General features: G+C 42.7%; 2 protein-coding genes across 6 annotated transcripts in view; one reads left to right on the top strand and one right to left on the bottom strand.

Annotated features, from left to right (window-relative positions):
- CSNK1A1 (casein kinase 1 alpha 1) overlaps positions 1 to 16,498 on the bottom strand; it is a 37,018-nt gene extending 20,520 nt beyond the window's left edge. For 2 of the 4 annotated variants that reach the window (XM_009672492.2, XM_068959340.1), the window contains exons 1-3: positions 15,923 to 16,498; positions 14,939 to 15,045; positions 1,790 to 1,916 (exon numbers count right to left, since the gene is read on the bottom strand). In XM_009672492.2, the coding sequence (XP_009670787.2) occupies positions 1,790 to 1,916; positions 14,939 to 15,045; positions 15,923 to 16,045 (357 nt within the window). In that variant the 5' untranslated portion in view covers positions 16,046 to 16,498. The remainder of the gene's footprint in view (positions 1 to 1,789; positions 1,917 to 14,938; positions 15,046 to 15,922) is intronic. The other 2 variants (XM_068959341.1, XM_068959342.1) reach the window with 1 other exon arrangement.
- Positions 1 to 21,779, top strand: part of CD74 (CD74 molecule) — a 133,011-nt gene that overhangs the window by 54,597 nt on the left and 56,635 nt on the right. The window lies entirely within an intron of this gene.

Below are 21,779 nucleotides of genomic sequence, written 5' to 3'. Positions count from 1 at the left end.
CTCCAGTGCTGCCTTTCGCTGCAACTTAAGCCTAGAAGCTTCATTTATTAACCAAACGATGACAAGACACTTGCTAAATGAAAACCAAGTCTTTTCTTAGACTGTTCAAAGAAATTTATTTCTTAAGTATCAAGCCATTTAAAGAAATTTATAATCTTGGTCAGGAACTGGCAGATCAGATGCCTGAAACTACTTTCCAGACATTCTAGTTTGTCTGACTGTGATGTCCCATTAGTGAGTAATTTCTTCTAAAACTGAAGTTCAAGCAAACTTTTAAAATACTTACCACAAAACAATTTTAAAATTTTCTCAACTGTTACTCATCCATCCTGTTCCAAGCATCACTTTTCCAGTTAACACAATTTTCACATAGCAAGTAACAACATGATCGTGGCCCACACTCTCATACCTGGGCTACTGTCATCCAAGAACGGCCAGCAATGAAGATGCAAAGAAATTTGGGCACATCTGCATCATCACATATGGTGGTGATGTTTCCTATGCACTAGATCACAGCACATGGGTCTGTGGTACAGCTTTTTAACTAAGGCATACTTCATGAAGTCTTCAGCGAGTTCAAACACGTTACAGCATCATACTCTTGGCAGCAGTTCTACTGAACTGTGTCCTAAGAGCCAGTTTCCTGCAATGATACTATACATCCAATCTATATGTTCCCAGATGATAACTGATTAGTGTTTATCATACAAAGGAAAACTACAAGAAAGCCATAAAGATGCCCTGAAGATGCTGCATTATCCTAACTCTAGCAAAGTGAGTGATTCTTTCTAAAGCAAGTATATCAGTCACGTAAAGCAGCTGAGAAAAGAGAGAGCTGACCTTTGTCTCCATACAAACGCTGCAAGCTTCCTTGGCTAAGAGCCTAGGATTCTATGACCCATCTGGCTAAATGACAACTTGGTTATTAACATCAATTGGATAATATTAGGTGAAGTTTAAACTATCATCAAAAATTCAACTCAAGAATCCTTTGTTGCCTTCTAAAGTAACTGAAGGCTACATACTAAATATGAACCACATATTTATATATTCATACATGTAGTTTACTTACTTGAACTAGTGTGACTACATACTAAATGAAGACTACAGTACTAAACAGCAAGAGCATAAGTATGGCTGAGCATTTCAAACACCGTACTTTCATGACCAAGTTCAAAGTAGTAAATTGTTGGAATAGACTAAATCCATATATTCTGATGCCTTGAGTTTAGAGGCTAGGTTAAGTTTGAAGTGAAGAGCAGCAACTCTACCAACAATTTAAAGAGCTATCTTAAGTATCATAACAGCCAAACCAGTTATTAGCTAACGCTCTGGTACGAGAAATGGAACAGAAGGTTGCGAGTGGATGGCGACATTCAATAAGAACAGATGTGTAGATCTGCACATTGCCCTTTAATCAATGTGGCTAGTCAACGCTTCACAGGTTTTCATTGAATCAGATCAAACCAGAATTGAAGACTGCTTTACCTTCTACCACCACCCCACTACTGATCTTAGGAGTTAATCTACTCTAAATATTACTCTCAATACTTAATCAAAACCATGCTTGTTCAGTTTGCAGCATCAAGGAGTAGAGGTCTGTAGTAAGAGTGCAGCGCGCACATATATGCCACAGCACACAGAAACTTACCCATTACTTTGTTCCGTTATAGGTCAAGTGTTTACTTTACTATATACAATACTGCATCACACATTATTTAACCCACCTGAAAGGAACCGTATTGCAGAAAAGGTTTCTAAAATTCCTTAAAGTAAGATTTGTACATACCTGGTCTGCTAACATAAGTACTGTTTTCATCGTAAACCTGCGAGAACAGAAGTTGAAAAGGTCTTCAAGGCTGGGACCAAGAAGATCCATAACTAGAACATTGTAATCCTTTTCCTGACCATACCACCTGCAACAAAGAAAATTATTCAGTATTAGCAGGAATCTTACAAATTTGAACCTTAGCCATTAGTACACTACAGTGAGCAAAGCAGCTCAACTGTTATCAAGTGGCACAGAGACAGATACCCTACTTTTGAACATACAAACACAGTCATCCTTAAAATGGATTTGTGGAATACAACATAACAGTTCTAGAGCATCAAACCTTTTGAAATCCTCATGCTAAACCCTCTGAGTTTCTAGGGGAGTAACAACTATAAAAAGATGTATCCTATTACTTCTAAGCAAGTTGTGCTGAACTCCCAGCTGGACGAGTTTCATTTTAAGCTTCTTTCTCTCAAAAAACAGCTGTCAGTGCCAATGTTTAAGTTCATTAACTTCTGTTCACAATCAGAGAGACGAACTAAAATCAGCACAGAGACACTCACTCCCTTTCCAGGTATTTCAATAGGAGATGCTCGCCCCCTTTCCGTATTGGGGAATATTCTACAGGAATAAGCATCCATTTAGAAAGCTGATTAAAAACACTAAAAACCGGAGCTAGCAATGTCATTTATTTTTACTGGAAGTAAAATCTGAGGAATAAATAGAATACACTAATTGAAAAGAGTATGTGCATTTAATTTTCAGTTAAGACCATGTACTTCAATTTCTAAGTTTTAGTAGCAATTGAAATACCACATACCAAAATTAAAAAGCAACCAAACCAGAAGCGACCAAATATCAGTATACTGAGCTGTCCGTGCAAAAAGTCTGACTTGAAACTCATCTACAGGACACCTTACATTCCTACTGTTGTTTCCTACATTATTCAACTTCACAGAAACTTTGCTCAAGTTCTTTAGCTTTATTTTCAGGTATGACTTCTCTGCAACAGACCAAAGCAGCTCACGCAGATAACTCAAATGCTATCATCCATCCAAATTTAACAGCTAATTGAAAGTACTATGTGCGCAATCAAGTTCTCCTATCCTATTAAGTAGATGATAAAAACTCTTTACTAGGTTTGCCACGTCACACCAGAAAAACACCTAAGTGCCCCTCCCCCGCAAAATCTGTAGCAATTCACACGCACTTTCCATCACAGCCAAGCAGACTATGACATCCACCTATGTCTGTTCTGTCAATTCTGGGCAAGGGAAGAAATATTTAAAAGATATATATGCTGTCAGGTGGAGTAGAAGGCTTCCCATCCCTATTCTTCCTTCCAATCAATGTATATAACATTTGCATCATTGTATTGTCGTGCTTTATCTGCAACAGGGGGAGAGTATTTCACCACCTAAGCAGCCTGAGAAAGACTGGAGTCATGCCTTTACTTTTGCAAGCCTCAGCTGTGAATTCCCACACTTCAAAGCAGGCACTGAAGGAACAGAACCTGCATATTCTCTCTTAAAGTCCCTCTGCACATTCCAGATAGGTACAGTCTAGCGAGGGGTGCGTGTGCATGAGAAACGCTCTTTACAAAGCTGTGCCGAGTAGCATATCACTAGAAATATTTGACACCCTATTGGCCAGAAGGCTGCCTTTTGTCTCTGCTAGGCAGCTAGTCCTTGTGACAAGGACCTAGTGCTAGCAGTCGATGGATTAGACAACAAGCAGCTGCCTTCTGGAAGAGACTTGAGGTTTCCAGCAACAGTAGTGAAGCTAAGATATCCCAAGAATACACCCCGTAAGAGCACGCAGACGAAGGGGGAGGGGAGGCAGGGAGGAAAGTGCTTCAGCTTAAGCACAGATCACAGGCATCAAGACTAACGCATGCTTGCCTGGAAGATAGTTACCACTGACCAAAGTTGACAAATTCCTTGGTACTCTTGCAAAGGATTCCAAGCCAACTGTCAGGTTAGTAAAGTGAAATGTTTTCAAAAAGCAAATGAAAGATTATAGAATCAGATTCAGTTCAGGAATTACTGGCCTTATCTTCCCACTATCAGGATGCACTTTTATCAAGTTTTTAACAATGCATTAAGTCAGCTTGGTCCACAGCCTACCTATAGCCTTACAGGTCCATCTAGGAGCCTTTTTCATCCCCTAGTCAAGAGGCTGATCAAAAAAAAAAAAAAAAAAAAAAAAACCATTGAAAGCAGTCGTTCAAATGAAGTGCCTCCAATGTGTTGGTACATACAGTACTGGTGAGTTTGTTTTGTCAGTTTTTTGCCTTCTAAAAATTCATTAGAAGTACTATCATCTATAAAAAGAAGTTACAAGTGACTCAACTGGGGAAGCATGCTGTATGATATTGTTTGAGAAAGTCTATAGTTTATAAAAAGATTAACATTCACACTGGAATCTGACAATGAGCTACCGAATTTATGCATTTTTAGGCTGCAGAGATCTGCCTAGATAGGCCCTTTTAAGGGGTGATCAGAAATTGGTTGCTTTTGCAATTAAAACTAAGAAGAGTATTTTACAAGTACAATATTATGCAGAGATGAGAAAAGAGCCAAAATTAGATACTTTTAAGAAACGCTCATGTTCAACTACAGACCAGCTTCAGTTCAGGAATTACTGAATATGCCTATAAGTCCACTTCTTGATTCCTACAAAGTCACCTATGTAAACTGCCGAGTAGCTTTGACAAGGGTACATAAACACCTCAGTACATCACAGTTCAAAGAGAAACATTATGGTAAGCCAGAGCAATGACCATAAGACCAAGAGAATGAGCTGTCTAGTTAGTTTGCCATATGAAATTTAGGCTTGTTGCAAAAAGTCTGAAAGAATAAGCTGAGCTGAATCCAAGCACTCTAAAGAGTAAATAAAGACTGGATAAAACAGGGTTTTCCTTGAGAAATGAGCGCCCCGTTCAGGTACTAATTACTTAGTACAGTAACAGTTCAACACCCAAGAGACCGCAGCATAAGGGAAAAAGATCAAGCAATTGCCTTCCACTAAGAAAATTTAGTTACAGCATCTCAAAAGAGTAAAACTGATGGAAGTGAAGCCTATCCAGGGAGCTATATTTGAAAAGTATTTGGTTCCTCTATAGGGATCTCTCTGGTTAGTGAGTGCAGTTATTCAGGTTGATTGCACAACCTCCATTTGGCCTACTGCCGCCTACGCACAACAAAATTTCAAATCATCCGACTATTTTGCACTATTGGAAAGCAAAATTAACTCTGCAAGACATGGCAGCAAGCTGGGATGTCTTAATATTTAGTCTTTCTGTTTACCTCACGGTAATTCCTTACACAGAAAAGTTCCTCCATCTATTTCATTTCACTATTGGCCACTGAAACTTCTACTAGTGCATTAAGTAACCTATGCTTTATTTACTTTGCTGACATTGCATGTAAGCTTTCATTTCCTTAGAATGTTTCCACAGTAAATGGGATTAAGGCAGCTAAATCATGTCCATTCAAAGTCTGTCTAGGAGCTGCTACTACTGGCAGCTAAGAGTAGAAGTGTTAAAAGTCTTCAAACTTCTTAGGAAACCTTGGAAATTATACTTACGATGCATAAAGCCTTGGCAAGTACTCTGCATTCCCATATTTATATTATTAATGTAAGATGGCATACCAGCGCACATTACAGATGAACACAAACTCAGAGCAGTTCAGCACCTAAGTTAACACAAGTGGGCATATTCAGGATGTGAAACATTATGGCAACAAGATGAGAGCACCTCTGAAATACTAACCTCTCAATCAAAAATCTCCAGAAGCCCTAACACTGCACCAGTCAATGAGATTTGGAGTAAATTACTAATATGAACCACAAGATAGAAAGGAGTAATCTCTATAAACTCCTAGGCAACTATTAGATGCTACCAGCTTTCCAGAATAAAAGTCCTCTACATGCCTATTAGAGCTCCATTGCCCTTTTTTTTGGGGGGGGGGGGGGGGGGGGTGCACCTGGAAGTATAGAAAGCAATCCTCGAACTCTCATACTAAAGTTGAGGAAGCAACAGTAGCAACGCATTTTAAGTGGGGGCTGTTTAAGGGGAGCGAAAAACGGGACCAAGAGATTTAACTACCTGATAGTACATTTTGAGTGGGTAATAACTCTTCACATTAATTTCCCAAACTCACACCATGTGTTATTTCAGGGAAAAAAAAAAAGGCAGAAAATTATTGACTAGGAAAACCTCGTTATTCATAAATTTCTCTAATTCACTCCCACAGTATGTCCTAGTAAGATATATTTCCTAAAAAGGGAATTTTGATTCTGTTTCACAAGCTCATTTATACCCATGTTATGTCAAAAAACTGCAAACTGTGGATTATTATCGACTTTCCTGAAGATTAGCAGAAGAAGATATTACTGTAGGCTTCAAAAAAACATTACCCAGGCAATATTTCTATAAAGAGTCAAGAGTTAGCCTCAAACAGGTGATACAAGAATAGCTGACATAGCTGTTAAGAACTCTGGTACATATGCAAGCTGTAAGGCGTGCCCAGCCTCATTCATGTATGAAAATGCTTCGTCACCCTTCCCAGTCTTATCTGTTTAAGGCTACAGCTCAGTTTAACAACTCAGCTACGATACAGTAAATACCATTTATGAAGCTTTCAGCCAAATCACGGTTAAAGGTCCAGCACAGTGACGTTGATTTGACTTCAGTTACTTGTCTAATCTGAAAGATTAAGACTCACCATGTCAGCAAGTTTCCAAATCATGTGGTTCAGCAGCCTGATATACAGTCCAGTATGTGCACACAGCTGAAACTTTTTGTAACATCTTGAATTTCAATGTTTGCACCTCCATGCTGAACAAGTAAGGCACACAATACAGCGGTTCAGAACTATCTGGTTTCCAAATCTCATACAGGCAGGTGGGCATTATGACAGATCATATGGAACATGTCAGTGTTTACTCACACTCATGCTTTTTATTTCCTTGACTAACCTTGAGGCAAGCAAGTGAAGTATTGATGCACATCTAGCACTTAGAAGCAAATAGTGTATTCAGGTCTACTCAAACTTAAAATCCTTCTCTGTCTTCAGAGATCTTTCAAAAACTGTATGATGTCTACTTCAGCAACTGCTTATTTCCTAAACAATGTCAATGACAAAAGAAATGATGTTTGAGAAAAGGTTAATAGATTTTTTTTTTTAAACTGAGAAAACATTTCAATTTGGTGGTTATAATGTTTAGTATTTCTTCCTTTGAAAAGGTTGAGTTGGTACAGGCCAGCCTCCTTCATTGATCTCCGTTTGCTAACCAACAGACTCTAGAAATAACTGGATGTGAGATTGTAGGCCCAGTTTCAGATTATTGTACCACTTTTACAGTTCTACAAAATGTCCAGTAGCTTAATCCTGCACCACAGTTACATATTAATACTTGCAACAGTAACAACAGCAAGGTAACAAAAGCTGCAAAACTTATCAAAACCTTATAGACTGCTCAAATCTTAAGGAGCAGAAAAGGAGCCAGGAAATTTGACGTGAAACATCTCAAGTTCAGCTCAAGATTAACTCAAGCACTGAATACCTGTGCAACTGTTGCTCATGGGTTAAAAAATATCAACCACACAACCCCAAATCCACACGTTCTTAAACCGTTAGGGCAGCAAAGGCCACCATTATGGAGTATGTCGTTTTGTCCACGGCTGTATTAGAGATTTAACATCAGCTCACTGTCACAGCAAAGGATTCCTTTCACAAATTCAACAACGCTATTTTGTTCCAGCTTAATAAAAGCTCTCTTCTGATAGCAGCTGTTTTGCCAACTAACCTATTCTCTACTAAAAGTTTGTCAGTTCAACTATGATCTCTATGTCAGTGCAGGTTGAGGAAAGGCAAACTAGAATTAAAAAGAGAACTGAAGTAGGTGACCATGTTAATACTCGAGGCAGGAAGTATCTCTTAATGCCTGACTGCAAGAAGGCACAATGCTACTGTGACAAGACTTGGATCATTAACAGCTCAAACATTTAAGAGTTCTTGAATCAAAAACTTCTCAGAATATTGATATAATACAGCGTCCAGAATTCACTATATCCACATTAAAAAAAAAAAAAAAAGGAAGACCTGGATTGCTTTGATATTTCATTAACTTTATCCACTATTATCATTTGCTACTGTTCTACCCTATAACTACTCTCAATTAGTTTCCTAGCATTTTGGCTTTCAAACTCTAAATGGAACAGTTCATATGCCAACAATGGAGATTATCAGAAAAATTAAGAATGGATAGTAAAACTATTACAAGGAAAATAGTTTACAATGAACAAGGAAGCTGTAAAGGACTTGCTACTGATCACCTGAGATCACCTTACTAACAAGCTTGACAAGTCAGGAGGCACACAAGGGCGATCACGCAAGCCTGAAAAGTCTCATGAAAACACAGGATTCAAACATCCTACAAGCACTAAGTCATTTCTACAAAAGTCTCTGAACTAGTCATTAGTCAGATGATGCGACTGAAGAGACTATCACAGACCTCCCTATGATCACACAGCCCTAATATCAGGCACCTCTGAAAAGGGTAGGTAACCCTAAAAAAAAAAAAAGCATAGGTATTTTGCACAGAAACTGAGAAGCATCAGTACCTATGTTCAAGGCACTGGTGTGCTTTCATATTGCATTCCAGGTGCAATCTCTGTGACCCACATTCAAAGAGGGAAATTCATGTCAGAGCAGGGACAGAAAATGACTACAAGTATGGATGGACAGATGATGGCCCCTGTAATTACGTGTTCAAAGAGCTCAGCAAGGCAGTCATGAAATTATGCAACTGCTCTTTATAGATATGTCCAGGGAAAGTAAAGGTGGGAGGATTGTAAGAGGGAGATGGCTATTAAAAGTAGTAATAATAATTAAAAACTGAAAAAAAGGAATCGACTGACTATGGGTAAGAAAACTTATATTATGGCATAAAAGTTCTCTCCAACCACAGAACCCATGAGCACTGGGGTGCTTGCCTAGGAAGTTTTAACATTGTGCCCGATTCACGAGAATACTATGTTATCCAAAACAGGAGCTAAATTTGGATGACTAAAGCGGTCCCCTCTGGTCCTACGTTCTAGACTTCTCAGGGTAGGCATCGCCTGACTATTAAAGATGCTTTGCGCAAACCAGTAAATATATTCTGCCTGTACCAAAACAGTATTTTCAGTTTTAACAGGTATGGAGACAACACACATAAGGAAGGCAGTCTGTTATAAGATTCAGGTCTAAACTGACGCATATTTTACATTTCTAGTTTGTCTTCCCTGAAGCTGGAAAAGCACTTGTTAACTGTTAGCCAACTAGGAGTCAGTAATATAAGTGAACTTAACATAATATGGCATGACTGAAATACTGAAGTAGAATATTTAGCAGATGTCATCTAATGTTAGTTGCCATGGTGAGTATGAATTAGGCCACCCAAGTACTAAATAAAGAAACAGCAGTGAGCACTCTATATTACCAAGTTAGATAGGCTCTATAAATAAAATTCTATCATTTTTGTACAGTTTGAGAGAAATACGAATACATGAAGTATGCCAATGCAAATCATCTCCTAAGCAATATGGTCACTTCAGCTGCCTAGTGATATGTTGCATACATACTTCCATGTAGTTGACTTGCTACCTTGAGAGTTATTTAATGAGGCAAACTAAGAGCCAATAAGAAGCGAGGAGAACTCAGGAGGACTCAGCGGAGAACTCAGGAGGAGTCAATTTTCTTCCACAGAAGCCAGAAAGCTGAGTTTAGTTGAGAAGGTAAACCATTAATCTGAATTATGTATGGGGAACGTTCCTGAGGAAAACGCACTGCGTCAGTAGTGCCTCTGGTGCTGATCATCTCTTCCAAACAGAGTAACACTGAACTTAAACTCCATGCTTTCACACCTGTTTCTCCAAAGGTTCAGCTGAGGCAAGAGAATCAGAAAAAGAAGAGCTTCATTTGTTTTAAAATTGTGGTCTATCCTGGCTGTTTACAAGGAGCCTGTGAGGACCAAATAAGACAGGACTTTAGACTGTTGCAAAACATTAGGATTTTGTTTAGAGATGTCCATCCTCCTGCTAGAAAATTTTCAGTCTCATTTTGAAGACCAACATTCAGCTCTGCTTTGAGCCGTAAGAACAAGAGCCTTCCTGTTATCTACTACAGCAGTTCTGTCCTTCAGCGTGCAGCCTTAATTAATAATAGATGGCTAATTAATAGGAGGCTCCACTGCTAGAATCTTCCTCCTTATTACTTAGCACACCTGGATGAAAGTATCCATACTACCAATGAAATGAAGACAGAAACATTTTCATCTTTTTCTATTAGGGTTTTACCTGGTGCATCAAGTTCTTCAGACGTTAATTTTAAACTACCATCTGAAGAGAAGTAGATTTACAGATTTTTAAGCACTGCGCAGGGAGATCAAAATTTGAGGTGCTCAAAGAAAAATCCACTCTGAGAACAACCCTCAAATCACCAAGTTTGACCATGTTTTTCCACTGCACACACTACTCAGTGGAGACAAATACAGGCAATCTGTTATTAATGACTTAGCCAGCAATGTCATTAAATGACCAGTAAGGACATAAAATTTATTTTAGGTGTATTTCTTGACTTTCCAGCAGCAACTTTATAATACGCTACACGACTGAGAAGATTATGTAGTGATAAAAAGTGATATTCCTCAACTGCGAAACATTTTGCAAGAAGTTATTACATTGAAAAGTTCCCAAGCGTAAGGATTTGTTTGTTAAGGTTGCAAAAGAACGTTGCAAAAACCACTAAGTCAGTAGTTTTAGTTTTTAAACTGACAAACGAGAAAATTCTAATATCAACTAGTTCCGCATGCAGTTGAGTACTGTACGTATTCTTCAGCCTTGCCTACACAAGAGTACAAGTAATATCTGCCTTATGTTCATTACACTTTATTCCTGCCCTTAATGCAACATTTTAATACATTGCATAAATAGCCTCAGCTAGGTCTAGCATATCATCCATTGCCACTGGAAAATATGTTACAAAAACAAGTTATCCCAAGAGGTTGTCAGGAGAAAAATCTCTGCATCCAACTTTTCCTTTGAAAGAAAGGTACATCCAAAAGCATACCTAAAAGTTCTCTTCGTAAAGGATACAAACAGCTGTTGAACACCACAAATGGCAAAAATCAAGAATGACTGTCACACTTTACCAAACGATTCCTTGTCAAGAGTGCTTTAACAGAGTTACACCAAAAACTATATGCAAAATCACCTGACAAACACACTCTGCTTCATTCCTCCAAGCCAGAACCAAGACTCTGGGTACAAAGGCAGATATTCCAAACTAATGGGATCAGTGCCCAGTTAACAAGAAGATTACAGCCAAAAATGCTTTGCCTTTGCAAAAAAAAAGGAGACAGCTGATGCCTCTGAACAATGAGAATAAGCCTACCAGAATAGTGTGGACTCTGCATTGTGCCCTAAAGGCAGCTCAGACAGTTGGACGTTAAGCTTGGTTCAAGAGCCTTTTGTCAAAAATGAAGGTAATAACATAAACTAACTTTGCATGTCAAGAACATACAACAGCTAGGAGTCTCTAGAGCATTTGTATACGTTTTTGTGAAACTTCTGAAATAAGTTCAGCATCTTCCCTACTATTCCAGCAAGCAGGAAGGCCAAATATTCCCTCCAGATTCAAAGTGTTCACAGTATTCAGAGAATTAAGACAACTCCATCTCAATTTTTGTTAACTTACATAATCAATGCATTCTGTTACAGTGGGATTACCAAATCCCCTTGTTCTCCTTCAACAACAGGAGAGAACTCAGTTAATCTCACAGAAGCAGTATGAAATACCTTTTTAACTCCAAAATTTAGATTTTGCTCATTCTCTTTCTTACAATCTGATAAAATTAATCTTAAAGGCTACCATAAAATTAAAAATAACCAAAACACACACCCCACACACACTTTGCTTGGTTCTAGATAACTCAAATGACACTCCAGATATGCTATCTGATCAGGTAGAAGAATCCAGTTTTAAGCACAGGTGCCTGAACTGAAGGAACAATACACACCTCAGCTCTTCTTTTGGCTTTATGAGCCAAAGAACCACAGTGGACCGACCACTTTACTAATGTAAAGCCACGTAACGCAACTTCTAGTAAGTCAGTGCTGGCCACTGAATTACTTATGTAGATAGAAACTGAAGACAAAGTCTCTAATCCTTAAATGAGAAGCGCAGCATTATGTGCCTCTGTTTCCCAGATCTGCAGAACTGATATAAAGCTGCTGCTGGCCCCAGCTTATATAGCATGGCGATGGCAAAAGCTAAGATGATTTCTTAATTATCTATCAAACGTCCTACTTAACGGATGATGCTGTTATTACTCGAGGGTGTCGCATTATAGAAGCTTTAACAAACGTTTTGAAATTTGTTCAATTTATTTCATCCTGATTTGTCCTTCTAAATATACTGAGCCAAGAACAACTCATTCTGACTGGACAGTGTGCCATTAAAAAACAATGGCAGAACGTGCATTATCAATTACGTATGCAAAGTGACATAAGGACAAAGTCATACATTCTCCAAGCCTAGTTTCTGCCAACAGCGCAGGTCAGAAAAGCTTGAGTTGTCTGGAACAACACGCACAGTAATTTGACTTTGGTCCTAGTCTTAGTAATCATCTATTCAAAGACATATCTTTGTTAAGCACTAGTGACACATCTCTCTTTGTAAGCCAAGGGTCCCCCTTAGATTCAGAGTACCACAGATTCTGATTCTACCGAACACATCATATTTTAATGTTTGCCCCAAGAGCTGTGTTGGGTACCTCGCTCAATTTCCTCTGTAAGAGGAAAAAAAAACCACATAAAAATACTATTCTAGATTTCCTCGAGCATCAACAGGTGTCATACAGCAAGAAGGCAACTAGTAACAGAAGCACAGTCAGAGAACCTGTCAAGCAGTGTCTGGTATATACAAGGAGTTTTAAATTAAAGTGGTTTCTTAAGACTAAATAGGTATTTCCAAGAATTTTCTAAAAGACTATTTTCCAGGCAAATACTAAAAAGGAGACTAACCCTGTGAGAATCTGAAAGTGAAAATCTTTAAGACTCATTCACTGTATCAAACAGAATAAACACCTTGAGCACAACAAGTCTAAGAATCAATCTGAGCAGTTTCAAGTATTGTCTCAGTTGCCCACTCTTATTCAGATTTTTTAACCTTGCATTATTTGTCTGGGCGTGGGCATGAAATGCATGTTAAAGAAAGGTAATAGTTCTTCCGTAGTGGTGAGACTTCTAAACTAGAATCACTGGTTATACACAAAGCAAAGTCAGATAAAATAACACTGTCAAACACAGGGCGGGGGGACGCCTAAAAACAACTAATAAAGCTAAGCTAGAAACAATTTTTTTTTCAACATGCAAGATGACTTCCAGTAGCTCAGCTTGAAATAAACTGCTCTAAGATCGTTTTAACAGAATTGAACAGCATACCTTTAACACTGTTCCATTTTTGTTACCCGAGTTGAAAAATTTATGCCTTAGGCCTCATTATAGCACCAAAGGCTTGCGCAGTTTTCAAAAAAGGTTTAGTATAAGAATGCTTGCTTTTCCAGTTTTGCGATGAAACACCAGATATTCACCAGCTTTGGCTGTTTTCCCAGTTGTCTCTGTTTTAGCATGTAACTATACTGTGATGACTTTCCAATATGTCATTTCTACTCTTATAATTGTGAAAAAAGGTACTCATTTGAAGAAAAAAGGGGAACTGTAGCCCAAAATAAAAACTGAATTTTGGGTTTCACACAAGCCACTATTTAAGTTAGAAGTAGTCTGCTTCATACAGGTATATTTATTTTATCATTGCACAAGGCTGTACTGAAAGGAAAGGACAGATGGCCAAGACAACACTGTCTCCTTGGTTGTATAGTTCCAGCATACATTCAGGACTACAGCTAGTCATGCTTACAAAGGGGTGGGGGGGGGGAAGGGGGAAGCTATTATACTGCAAAATGCAGATCTAAGTTAAAGGATTTGTTAAAATTAATGTACAGACTAGAATAAGAAAACCATTACATCCCCGTAATACGTACCACTATCCATAAATGTACACACACTACAAAGCGATAGAAGGGTTAACTAAATGGACTAAATGGAATCCCCAGTTCGAGTCAACTTCTAAATTAAAATGGCTTCTGTAGCTCAAAGAACAATTTCCTTTACGCCACAGAGCAAACATTAGAAATTCTAACTTTAAAAATAATTATTAATGCAGTTTAAAAAAAAATGCTCTTGGATAAAGTCTTTCTGGAGAAGACTGAAGTTTCATTTAATCTGCTCTTATGCACACATTCAGTGGCTAGAACTACTTGGTATACTACCTCAACAATATAGAGAAATGACTCCTTATAGAGCTGCACCAAAACAGTGGCAATTTTTTTCTAGGTCAGGAAATTAATAAACACTGTGTGAAAGTTTCAGACAGAATATGAAAACAAGGAAGTCACATAACGAGCAATTGGGAGGGATTAATCTTAGCACTTTAACTGTACGGAAATCTAAGTGACGCATCTGTTACGGGTAACAGAAAGGGGCTGCCATTTCATTCCTGGTCAAGGTTCTATGCAGTCTCAAGCCTTGCAGCACATAACTATGAAAGGAAAAGATGCATGCCTGAGCACGTCCCTTGTCCCAACAGGAGAAGGGGGAGGGTTAATCACATCCATCCGCCATTTTCTGAGCGGAGGAGGAAGACATGTTGGAACAAAAAAAAAAAAAAAAAAGGAAAGAAAAGAAAAGAAAAGAAAAGAGAAAGCAACAAAAGAAAGCAGCCATTTGCAGTACTAGCTCCCAACTCTCAACCTTATCAAGAACATCAGCTCTCACCTGAACAGCCTCACACTCTGTTATAATCACTATAAAAATTTCACATATCTCAGGGACTGCTAAAGATCTCAGTCACAAAGCACAATATGGATAATCAAAGACAGTTTGGGGTGGGGGTGAAGGAGGGGTATCCAAGTAGTTGTAAAGCTTGGCATGGAGCATTTGGCTGACCAGCCCAATCCCTCCCAAATTAAATTACATCTTCTTAAGGGTAGAGTCCCACCTCACACTAATATTAAACGAAAGTAACTGTACTGGCACATACGAAAAATTCCTACCGTATATGTGGGATGCCAACGCCTCCTTGCAGAATCTTGTATAGTTTGCTTTCATACAGCAGCTGGGGATGTCTAGCCTTCTGAGACTCCAACTTCACAGCAACTTCCTGCAGTGAGAGGGAATAAGGAATCAGAGCAGAGTGTCCACCAAGTACAGAGTTGCCACTGAGGTTTAAGGGGGACAGAACTTCAATACCCCTCACGCAACCCTGCCATGAATGCTTTCAGGGATAATTTTTTTAAGCTCTCAGCTGGTGCTCAACATCCTAAGATTTGTTGGGTCTTCAAAAAAAATCCATATTGTGACGACTTGTACATAAATATCCATTTTGGGTAATGAAAATTGATCTAGAAATGTTAAGTCTTCAGATCCATACAAGTGAGAAGAACATACGTGGGTGTTTCTTCTTTACAGCTCAAAGAAGTGAGGGGGAGGAAGAAAAAATAAGAGAAAAGAGCTGAAGAAATAAGGGATCTTCCTTATTTTTCACCATTACTGTTGCCGAACACGAAATACAGTGTTCTCCAGCAGAGAGGGATAGATGATTGATTGGCGGAAGACAGATTTCTCTGGCTGCTGCTGAAAGACAAAGTACGTTTTCCCCACAATGATGGTCTTCGCTCTATACTGCTCGCAAGTGAGCTATGTAAGTGCTGGGTGGGGGACACCACGGCGGCACCGCTCCGCTGTCGGAAGGGGCAGTGCCACCCCCTCGGCGGCGAAGGCCATCAGACGGGGGAAGCCCCCCAACCCCGGCGTGCGGACCTTCGCTCCCTCACCCCGGGGAAGGCGGCTGAGCTAGCCACCCTGGCGAGACGGGCTCGCCCGGTGCCTCGGAGAAGGGGATCCCGAGGGGAGAGGAAGGAAACCAGGCTCCAAGTCCGCCCTCGAGGAGGCAATCGCTGGTCTCCAGTTCCCCCCACGGCGCGGAGGGGACGGCGCCGACAGACCCAAGGAGCTGGGGGAGCGTGTGCCGCCCTTACCTCCCCATTCGTGATGTTGATCGCCAAATAGATGTCCCCGAAGGAGCCCGACCCGATCTTCCGCACCAGCTTGTACTTGCCCCCGACAATGAACTCGGCCTTGGAGCCGCTGCTACTCGCCATGGCGAGGTGCGGCTGAGGGACCCTCCCGGCGCTGAGGGGCTCGGGAGTGGGGGAGAAAAGAGGGCTCTACCGCCGCCCGGGAGCAGGGGAGGGAAAGGGGGCGGGGAGGGGGGGGGAGACAAAGAAATGCTGGTCCCCGCCGCTCAGCTCCGGCCGGGCCCCTCCGGCGGGCGCCCCCCTCCGCGGCTCTGCCCCGCACCCCGGCCGGGCGCCGCTCGGCTCTCGGCGCCCTCCAGAAAGGCGAGCGGCGGCCACCGAGGTGCTGCAGGGAGAGGGAAGGGGAAAGGGGAGGAGAAAGGAAAATGCGAAGCCTGCTGGCTCCGCCGGGTCCCGGCCGCCGCCGGTCCCTCACTCAGCCGCCGCCGCCATCTTGTCTCTCAACCGCTGCTACCGCGGACACAAAATGCCCCCAGCCTGAGGCCGCCGCTTCTTCACCGCGCAAGGCACGCTGGGAACGGGGCGGGAGCAGCCGCTGCGCATGCTCGCGGGGAAGCCGCCTCCTTTCCTCAGCACGCCTGCGCGCGAGGCTGGGCCGGCGGGGAGAGGGCAGGGGGGACGGGGCAAGACTCCCGCGTGCGCATGCGCACCGCGCCCTCCACCCCCCCCCCCCCGCCCCAACGCCAATGGCCAGCGTCGCTCTTCACTCGCCCCCCGGCCCCGCCGCTCGTCGCGTTCTAGTGGCGCACATGCGCACGGCGCCATGCCGAGCCCGGGCGGAAGAGCAAGGGGAAACGATTACGTGCCCTCACCTGGTTCTTAAAGGGGCCGGCGCCAGGGAGTCGCCGGCAGGGCTTACCCAGGCCAGGCAGGCCCTGGCGGCCCGCAGCCCACCTCAGCCGCGGCCTAGCGGGGTGGGCGCGGCACCGTAGAGGGCTGCTCCCCGCCCAGCCCCGCTCCTTGGAGAGGGCCGAGCACACCCAGGGCACTGTCCTGGTTCTTGCCCCACCACTGGAGGGCTTCGTGCCCCTGTGATCCCCTGCGGGGCTGCGCGGTCACCTGGAAACAAGGAGGGGGCCAGGGACACTGGAGGGGGCTTCAAAATCACGCGGCGCCCTTCTGGGGTTTAAAGAAGGGGCTTTTCTTTTGTCCTGCGCCTCCATTCTCGTCTGAATGCCTCCACCTTTGCTGCATGGTGCCTGGATCATGTTATATGTTGGCCAAATCTGCTTCATTGTTCCCCATAGATTCCGATTACGTCAGTCCTCAATTTCTCCTTGCTCACTGAAACAGGCCGAGTTTCTTGAGTCATTCACGAAAGGCTTTCCAATCTTGTAGTCATTCTCACAGATTTTCTTTGGGCTCTCTCCTGTGTTATGATCAGTCTTGAGTTGTGTAACCCCAAACCGGGAATTACAGGGCAAATCTGAGGGCCTCTATTTAAGAGTTAGCATAAATGGTCCCGCTCCTATTGAAAGCAGTGAGCTGTGACTTCTTATGCAACTGAGCCTGCTCTGTTCATAAGCGGATAGATCTCTTTTAGAGCCTCTTTGGAGCAGGACCGCAAACCCTGTGGCATCTGTAAAGTGACCAGTTGGGATTTAGAAACGTTAAATGATGCCCTGGAGTCAAAGTCGGCTCGCTGACACGTGCCCTGCACCACTTCTTACATGGCCCAAATGGGATTGTCTCCATGCCTGGCTGACAAAGTTTCCAGCTTCATTTCAAATCCAAAAAACCCACTACCTACACAAAGGTTAATTGTCTCTTTTTTCCTTATAAACAATGAATTCACAATGGCATGCTTCTCTTGTGTCCTCCTGCTGCTCCAAGGCCCTGCAGTAACTAAGACACAGCAGCAGGATGGGATGGGCTGAGTGGAGTTTTCTCTTGCTTTTATGAGTGCACATCTGCTTCATTATCCTTCCCTGCTAGGTCTGACGTGATTTGATTAATCCTTCTAACCTTCAGCCTTGGTCTGTTTGGTTTGTGATGTGCAGCACTAGAAATCCTGGATAGGCCTTACACAATTCTCCTGGGAGTTTTCCAAGGCAGATGTGATTTTACAAGGAGTCAAAGGGGGCTCTAGCCCCCCTCGTTCGAACCACACAGCGCAATAGGCAGAGTCACCTGAGATGACCACAGCTCCTTAGCTCCGCGGCCCCTGCATTCACGTGGCAGTTACACCCAGCTCCTCTTCAAAAGGTTGCTTCCATTCAGCAACTTGTATTCCAGAACCTGTGTTTCTTGCTGCCTTTTAAAAATGATCTTTCCTTCTTTGTCCTCTCGCTGTGAGTTTTTTCTTTGCAGGAACACAAAACTGTGAATTCCCTGTGACTCATCATCACTCACTGTCAGAACGGCTTCTTCTGCTGTGCAAGCCTACACTTGGGAAATGATTCAGTCCTCAAGAGAAAGAAAGCACCTACAGAAATGAAGCTAATGTATGTGGAAGGGAAGCCCACAACAGATGCCAACTCAGCATGTCTGCTTTTAATGAGAGAGTGAGAGGAGCTGCCTTCCAGCTCACCTGGTGCACTCAAAACCATGGAAATGATGAAAAGTTTGTTTTTAATATCTGGTCTGTGCACTGATTTGTTTAGATAGCTAACTATTTTGGAGAAAAGTGAGGTCCAAGTAAGGACACTGCTATGTCAGTAGAAAGTTGTTTGTATAAAAGTAGAGGAGTCCTCTTCACATAAGAACATCTATAGGGTGATAAAGGCTTTTATTGCACTCACCGTGTTGCTTTCTAACTCGGTAGAGTTAATGTGGTACAAACACTTTCTCTCTGCACAAGTGCAAAAAATCCCTGGCTTGTGTCCATGTGGCTGTTACACAGAGAGGGAAGTCTGTGATTTATCTCTATGGTAGAATCTCATAGCTACAAGATAACTCCATAGTAAGAGACCAGGAGCAATGAAGAGGGGGGAAACTGGCAGTCATCAGTGCCCTGAACTGTGAATTTCCTCTCCGAATTCCTCTTCTCTTTCAGGGAACTCAGATCCAAGGTTTTACTACAGGTCCTTCCACATCTCTAATGAGATTGAAACGGAGAGGATTCAAAATCAGCCACATCCTGGACTGCTACATGCTCCAGAATGTAAAGGATACTCAAATAGCAAGTCAACCTCCATTTCATTCCTACCTCAATACTGTAAAGGAGAATTTGTGCAAGCAAGCTTATCTGCACTCATGTCACTCAAACTGAATGTGGATCTTCTGCAGAGGAGCTCAGATACATATAAAGGCTCTAAATACATAGCCTTCATGTCCTCAGTTGCCCTCGCGTTACTGTTAATCGTGATGTGCAAACAGCTTAGGACGGATGCGCACTTAGAGCCCTTCCGGGTTTAGTTGTTGTTAATGGTTGCTCTGGATGGGATTTGAGCAGTTTGGAGTTTGGAAGCTTTTGGCTTGAGTCACGCATCCTTGGAGGAGCTGGAAAAACAGGTTTGCAGCTCTTGGCCAATAAACAGACCGTGCACGGGCATGCAGGAGAGCAGGATCTCCTGGGCTGTGCAATGCTGCCACCTCCTGCCTGCTGCGGGACATCTCTGTGTCCAGGGGACATTGCCAGTGCCTGGGGCCTGGATACATCACTCAAGATGGCGACCGGCTGAGCCAAACCCTGTACAAAACATACCAAAGCACGTGTCTTCCCCCAAATGTGTGCAGTCTAGTCAGGTATTGTGCAAAAGAGATGACCAGCAATCGGTGGACAGGTGTTTGATATTTTTTTGTCTCGGTCATTTTAAACACACACCCGCTATTAGGATCTGCAAGAGGGATAGGAACTGAGAGATGCAAAGGAGGATTAGTCGAGGGACTGTGAGAAGGGGTGCAGGACAGGCTGGAGGACAGCAGAGAGATGGGAGAGATGAGCCAGCATAACCTAGGATAAAACCAGGACACAGAATCAGAAGAAAGACCTACCAGCACAGCCCTAGTTCATACATCACCCCTGGCCAAAAGCAGAGATGATTCTTGTGAACACCCTCCTGCTCTGGGACCAGGAGTGACCACCCCATCTCCAGCTCCGGCTGCTCCAGGTGACCTGCCTATTCCTAGTGATTACAGGATAGGTGAAGGAGTGGCTGAAGAGCCCTGGGTGCCAGCATCCCACCGCACATGGCACCGAGATGCTCTCAACCCTTCTCCTGTTTCCTCACTCCTCTGTGGTTGCAGACTACATCTGTTCATGGGCCGGGCCGCCCTTTTCGGAGCCCACCTTTCGGATTTAGGTCTTGGCTACTGCAGAGCTCTGTTTATGCCTCTACAGTAACAAGGAGGGATTTATTTATTTTGATGAAGAGGGAAGGTACATGCATATTTCTGAGTGGGCAGAGTTTCAACCTAGTAAACGAACAGCACTACTCAGAGCATGAGGTTGGAGGAGACTCATAGACTGAAGGATCCTAGATGTCCATCAGATGTATGGGTCTGTCCAGCCCAGCATTCGTTTCTGTCTTAAAGCCAGTCAGATCCAGAGCTGGATCTAATCTGGTGTTTTGCCCCCTGGTACATCAGGACGGATCCAAAGTCCACCTGTGTGAGATCTTTTGCTCTTTTTTCATTTTGGCCCACAGATCTGTGCTGTCTTCTTCATTATCCCGGAAGAGATCTGGAATGCTACAGCACAGTAAAATTCCCTTCCTAGCCCCTCTCAGAAAAATGAATCCTATGCAACCAAGTTTGGGTTTTGACTTGCTGAACAGTGAAGATACTGACAGTCGGAAAGCGCTTCTGGCCCTGTAAAAATCCTACCACAGCCTTTGTATTGAGGTTTGTGTCCCGAATCTTTAGGAAAACACAGAAGTTGGTGAAGACAAACAGAAGCAATCTCAAGATCTGCAGGAGCGCAAAAGCCACAGAAGTACTGATCAGATTTTAAATGATACAAATGAATGACACTGCAAACATAAGTTAGGAAGAGGATTTTAGGCTGTGGTTTCACAACAGCTGGCCTGATCTAATGAATCACTGCTAATGAAACAGGGTGGTCTCACTTCTGTGTCCTTTTCCCCTCCTACTCACCCCGCTCCTCATGCCTAGTTCTATCTGCTCGTGAGACCCTCTGTGGGTCAGCTCGACTCACCAAACCTTTAGAAAATTGTCCAAATGTTTTCTGTAGGTGTTTTCTCTGGGTTACTATTCTGCCACACTAGTGACTTGAACGGGCTCACGGAGCTCCAGAGAGCTCCAGGGACAGTGGAAGGGTTGTCCCCTTTGGGCACTGGCATGTTGTCAGCTGAAACATCAGACAGAAGCAGTCACATTGGAAAACTGAAGAAACACCCACTGCTGTCCAGAAAGGTGTGTGAACCTGGCTGCTAGAACATCCTGCAAGCAATTCTTTAGCTCCAGTTCTTTGTTATTTTTCGTGTCTTTCAGGGACACTGAAGCAATGCAAACATGTTTATGCATCACTTGATAAAGTGAAAGGAATAAACCCCCTTTCTTCTCTTTCCTGAAGCTAGACCAAAAGCCTCCAGGGTGATTAGCCTTCCTTGATCACAGCATTGCTCATCCTTTTATTTGTTTCTGCTTTGCAACTGAGCATCTCCAAACCTCTTAATTTGACCCCAGCAAGGGAGGGGAGTGTTTACAGCTTAATAAAACATCTATTCGATGCGGAACTGATGGGGCAGTATCCTCTTTGCATGCTTGTAACAGTGCCAGCAAATATGTATTGCTGTGAAGTTGGAGCATGAGGGAACTGCTTATCCTCCTGGAGGGCAGAGGTTTCCCAGGCTCCTGCGAAAAGGCTCCTGGGGAGGGAGGAACCTTGAAACGA

Source organism: Struthio camelus, chromosome 13 (assembly GCF_040807025.1).
Source record: "Struthio camelus isolate bStrCam1 chromosome 13, bStrCam1.hap1, whole genome shotgun sequence".
In the NCBI taxonomy this organism is placed as follows: domain Eukaryota; kingdom Metazoa; phylum Chordata; class Aves; order Struthioniformes; family Struthionidae; genus Struthio; species Struthio camelus.
Note: the sequence above shows the minus strand (reverse complement) of the source record. Positions and strands in the feature narration are given on the sequence as shown.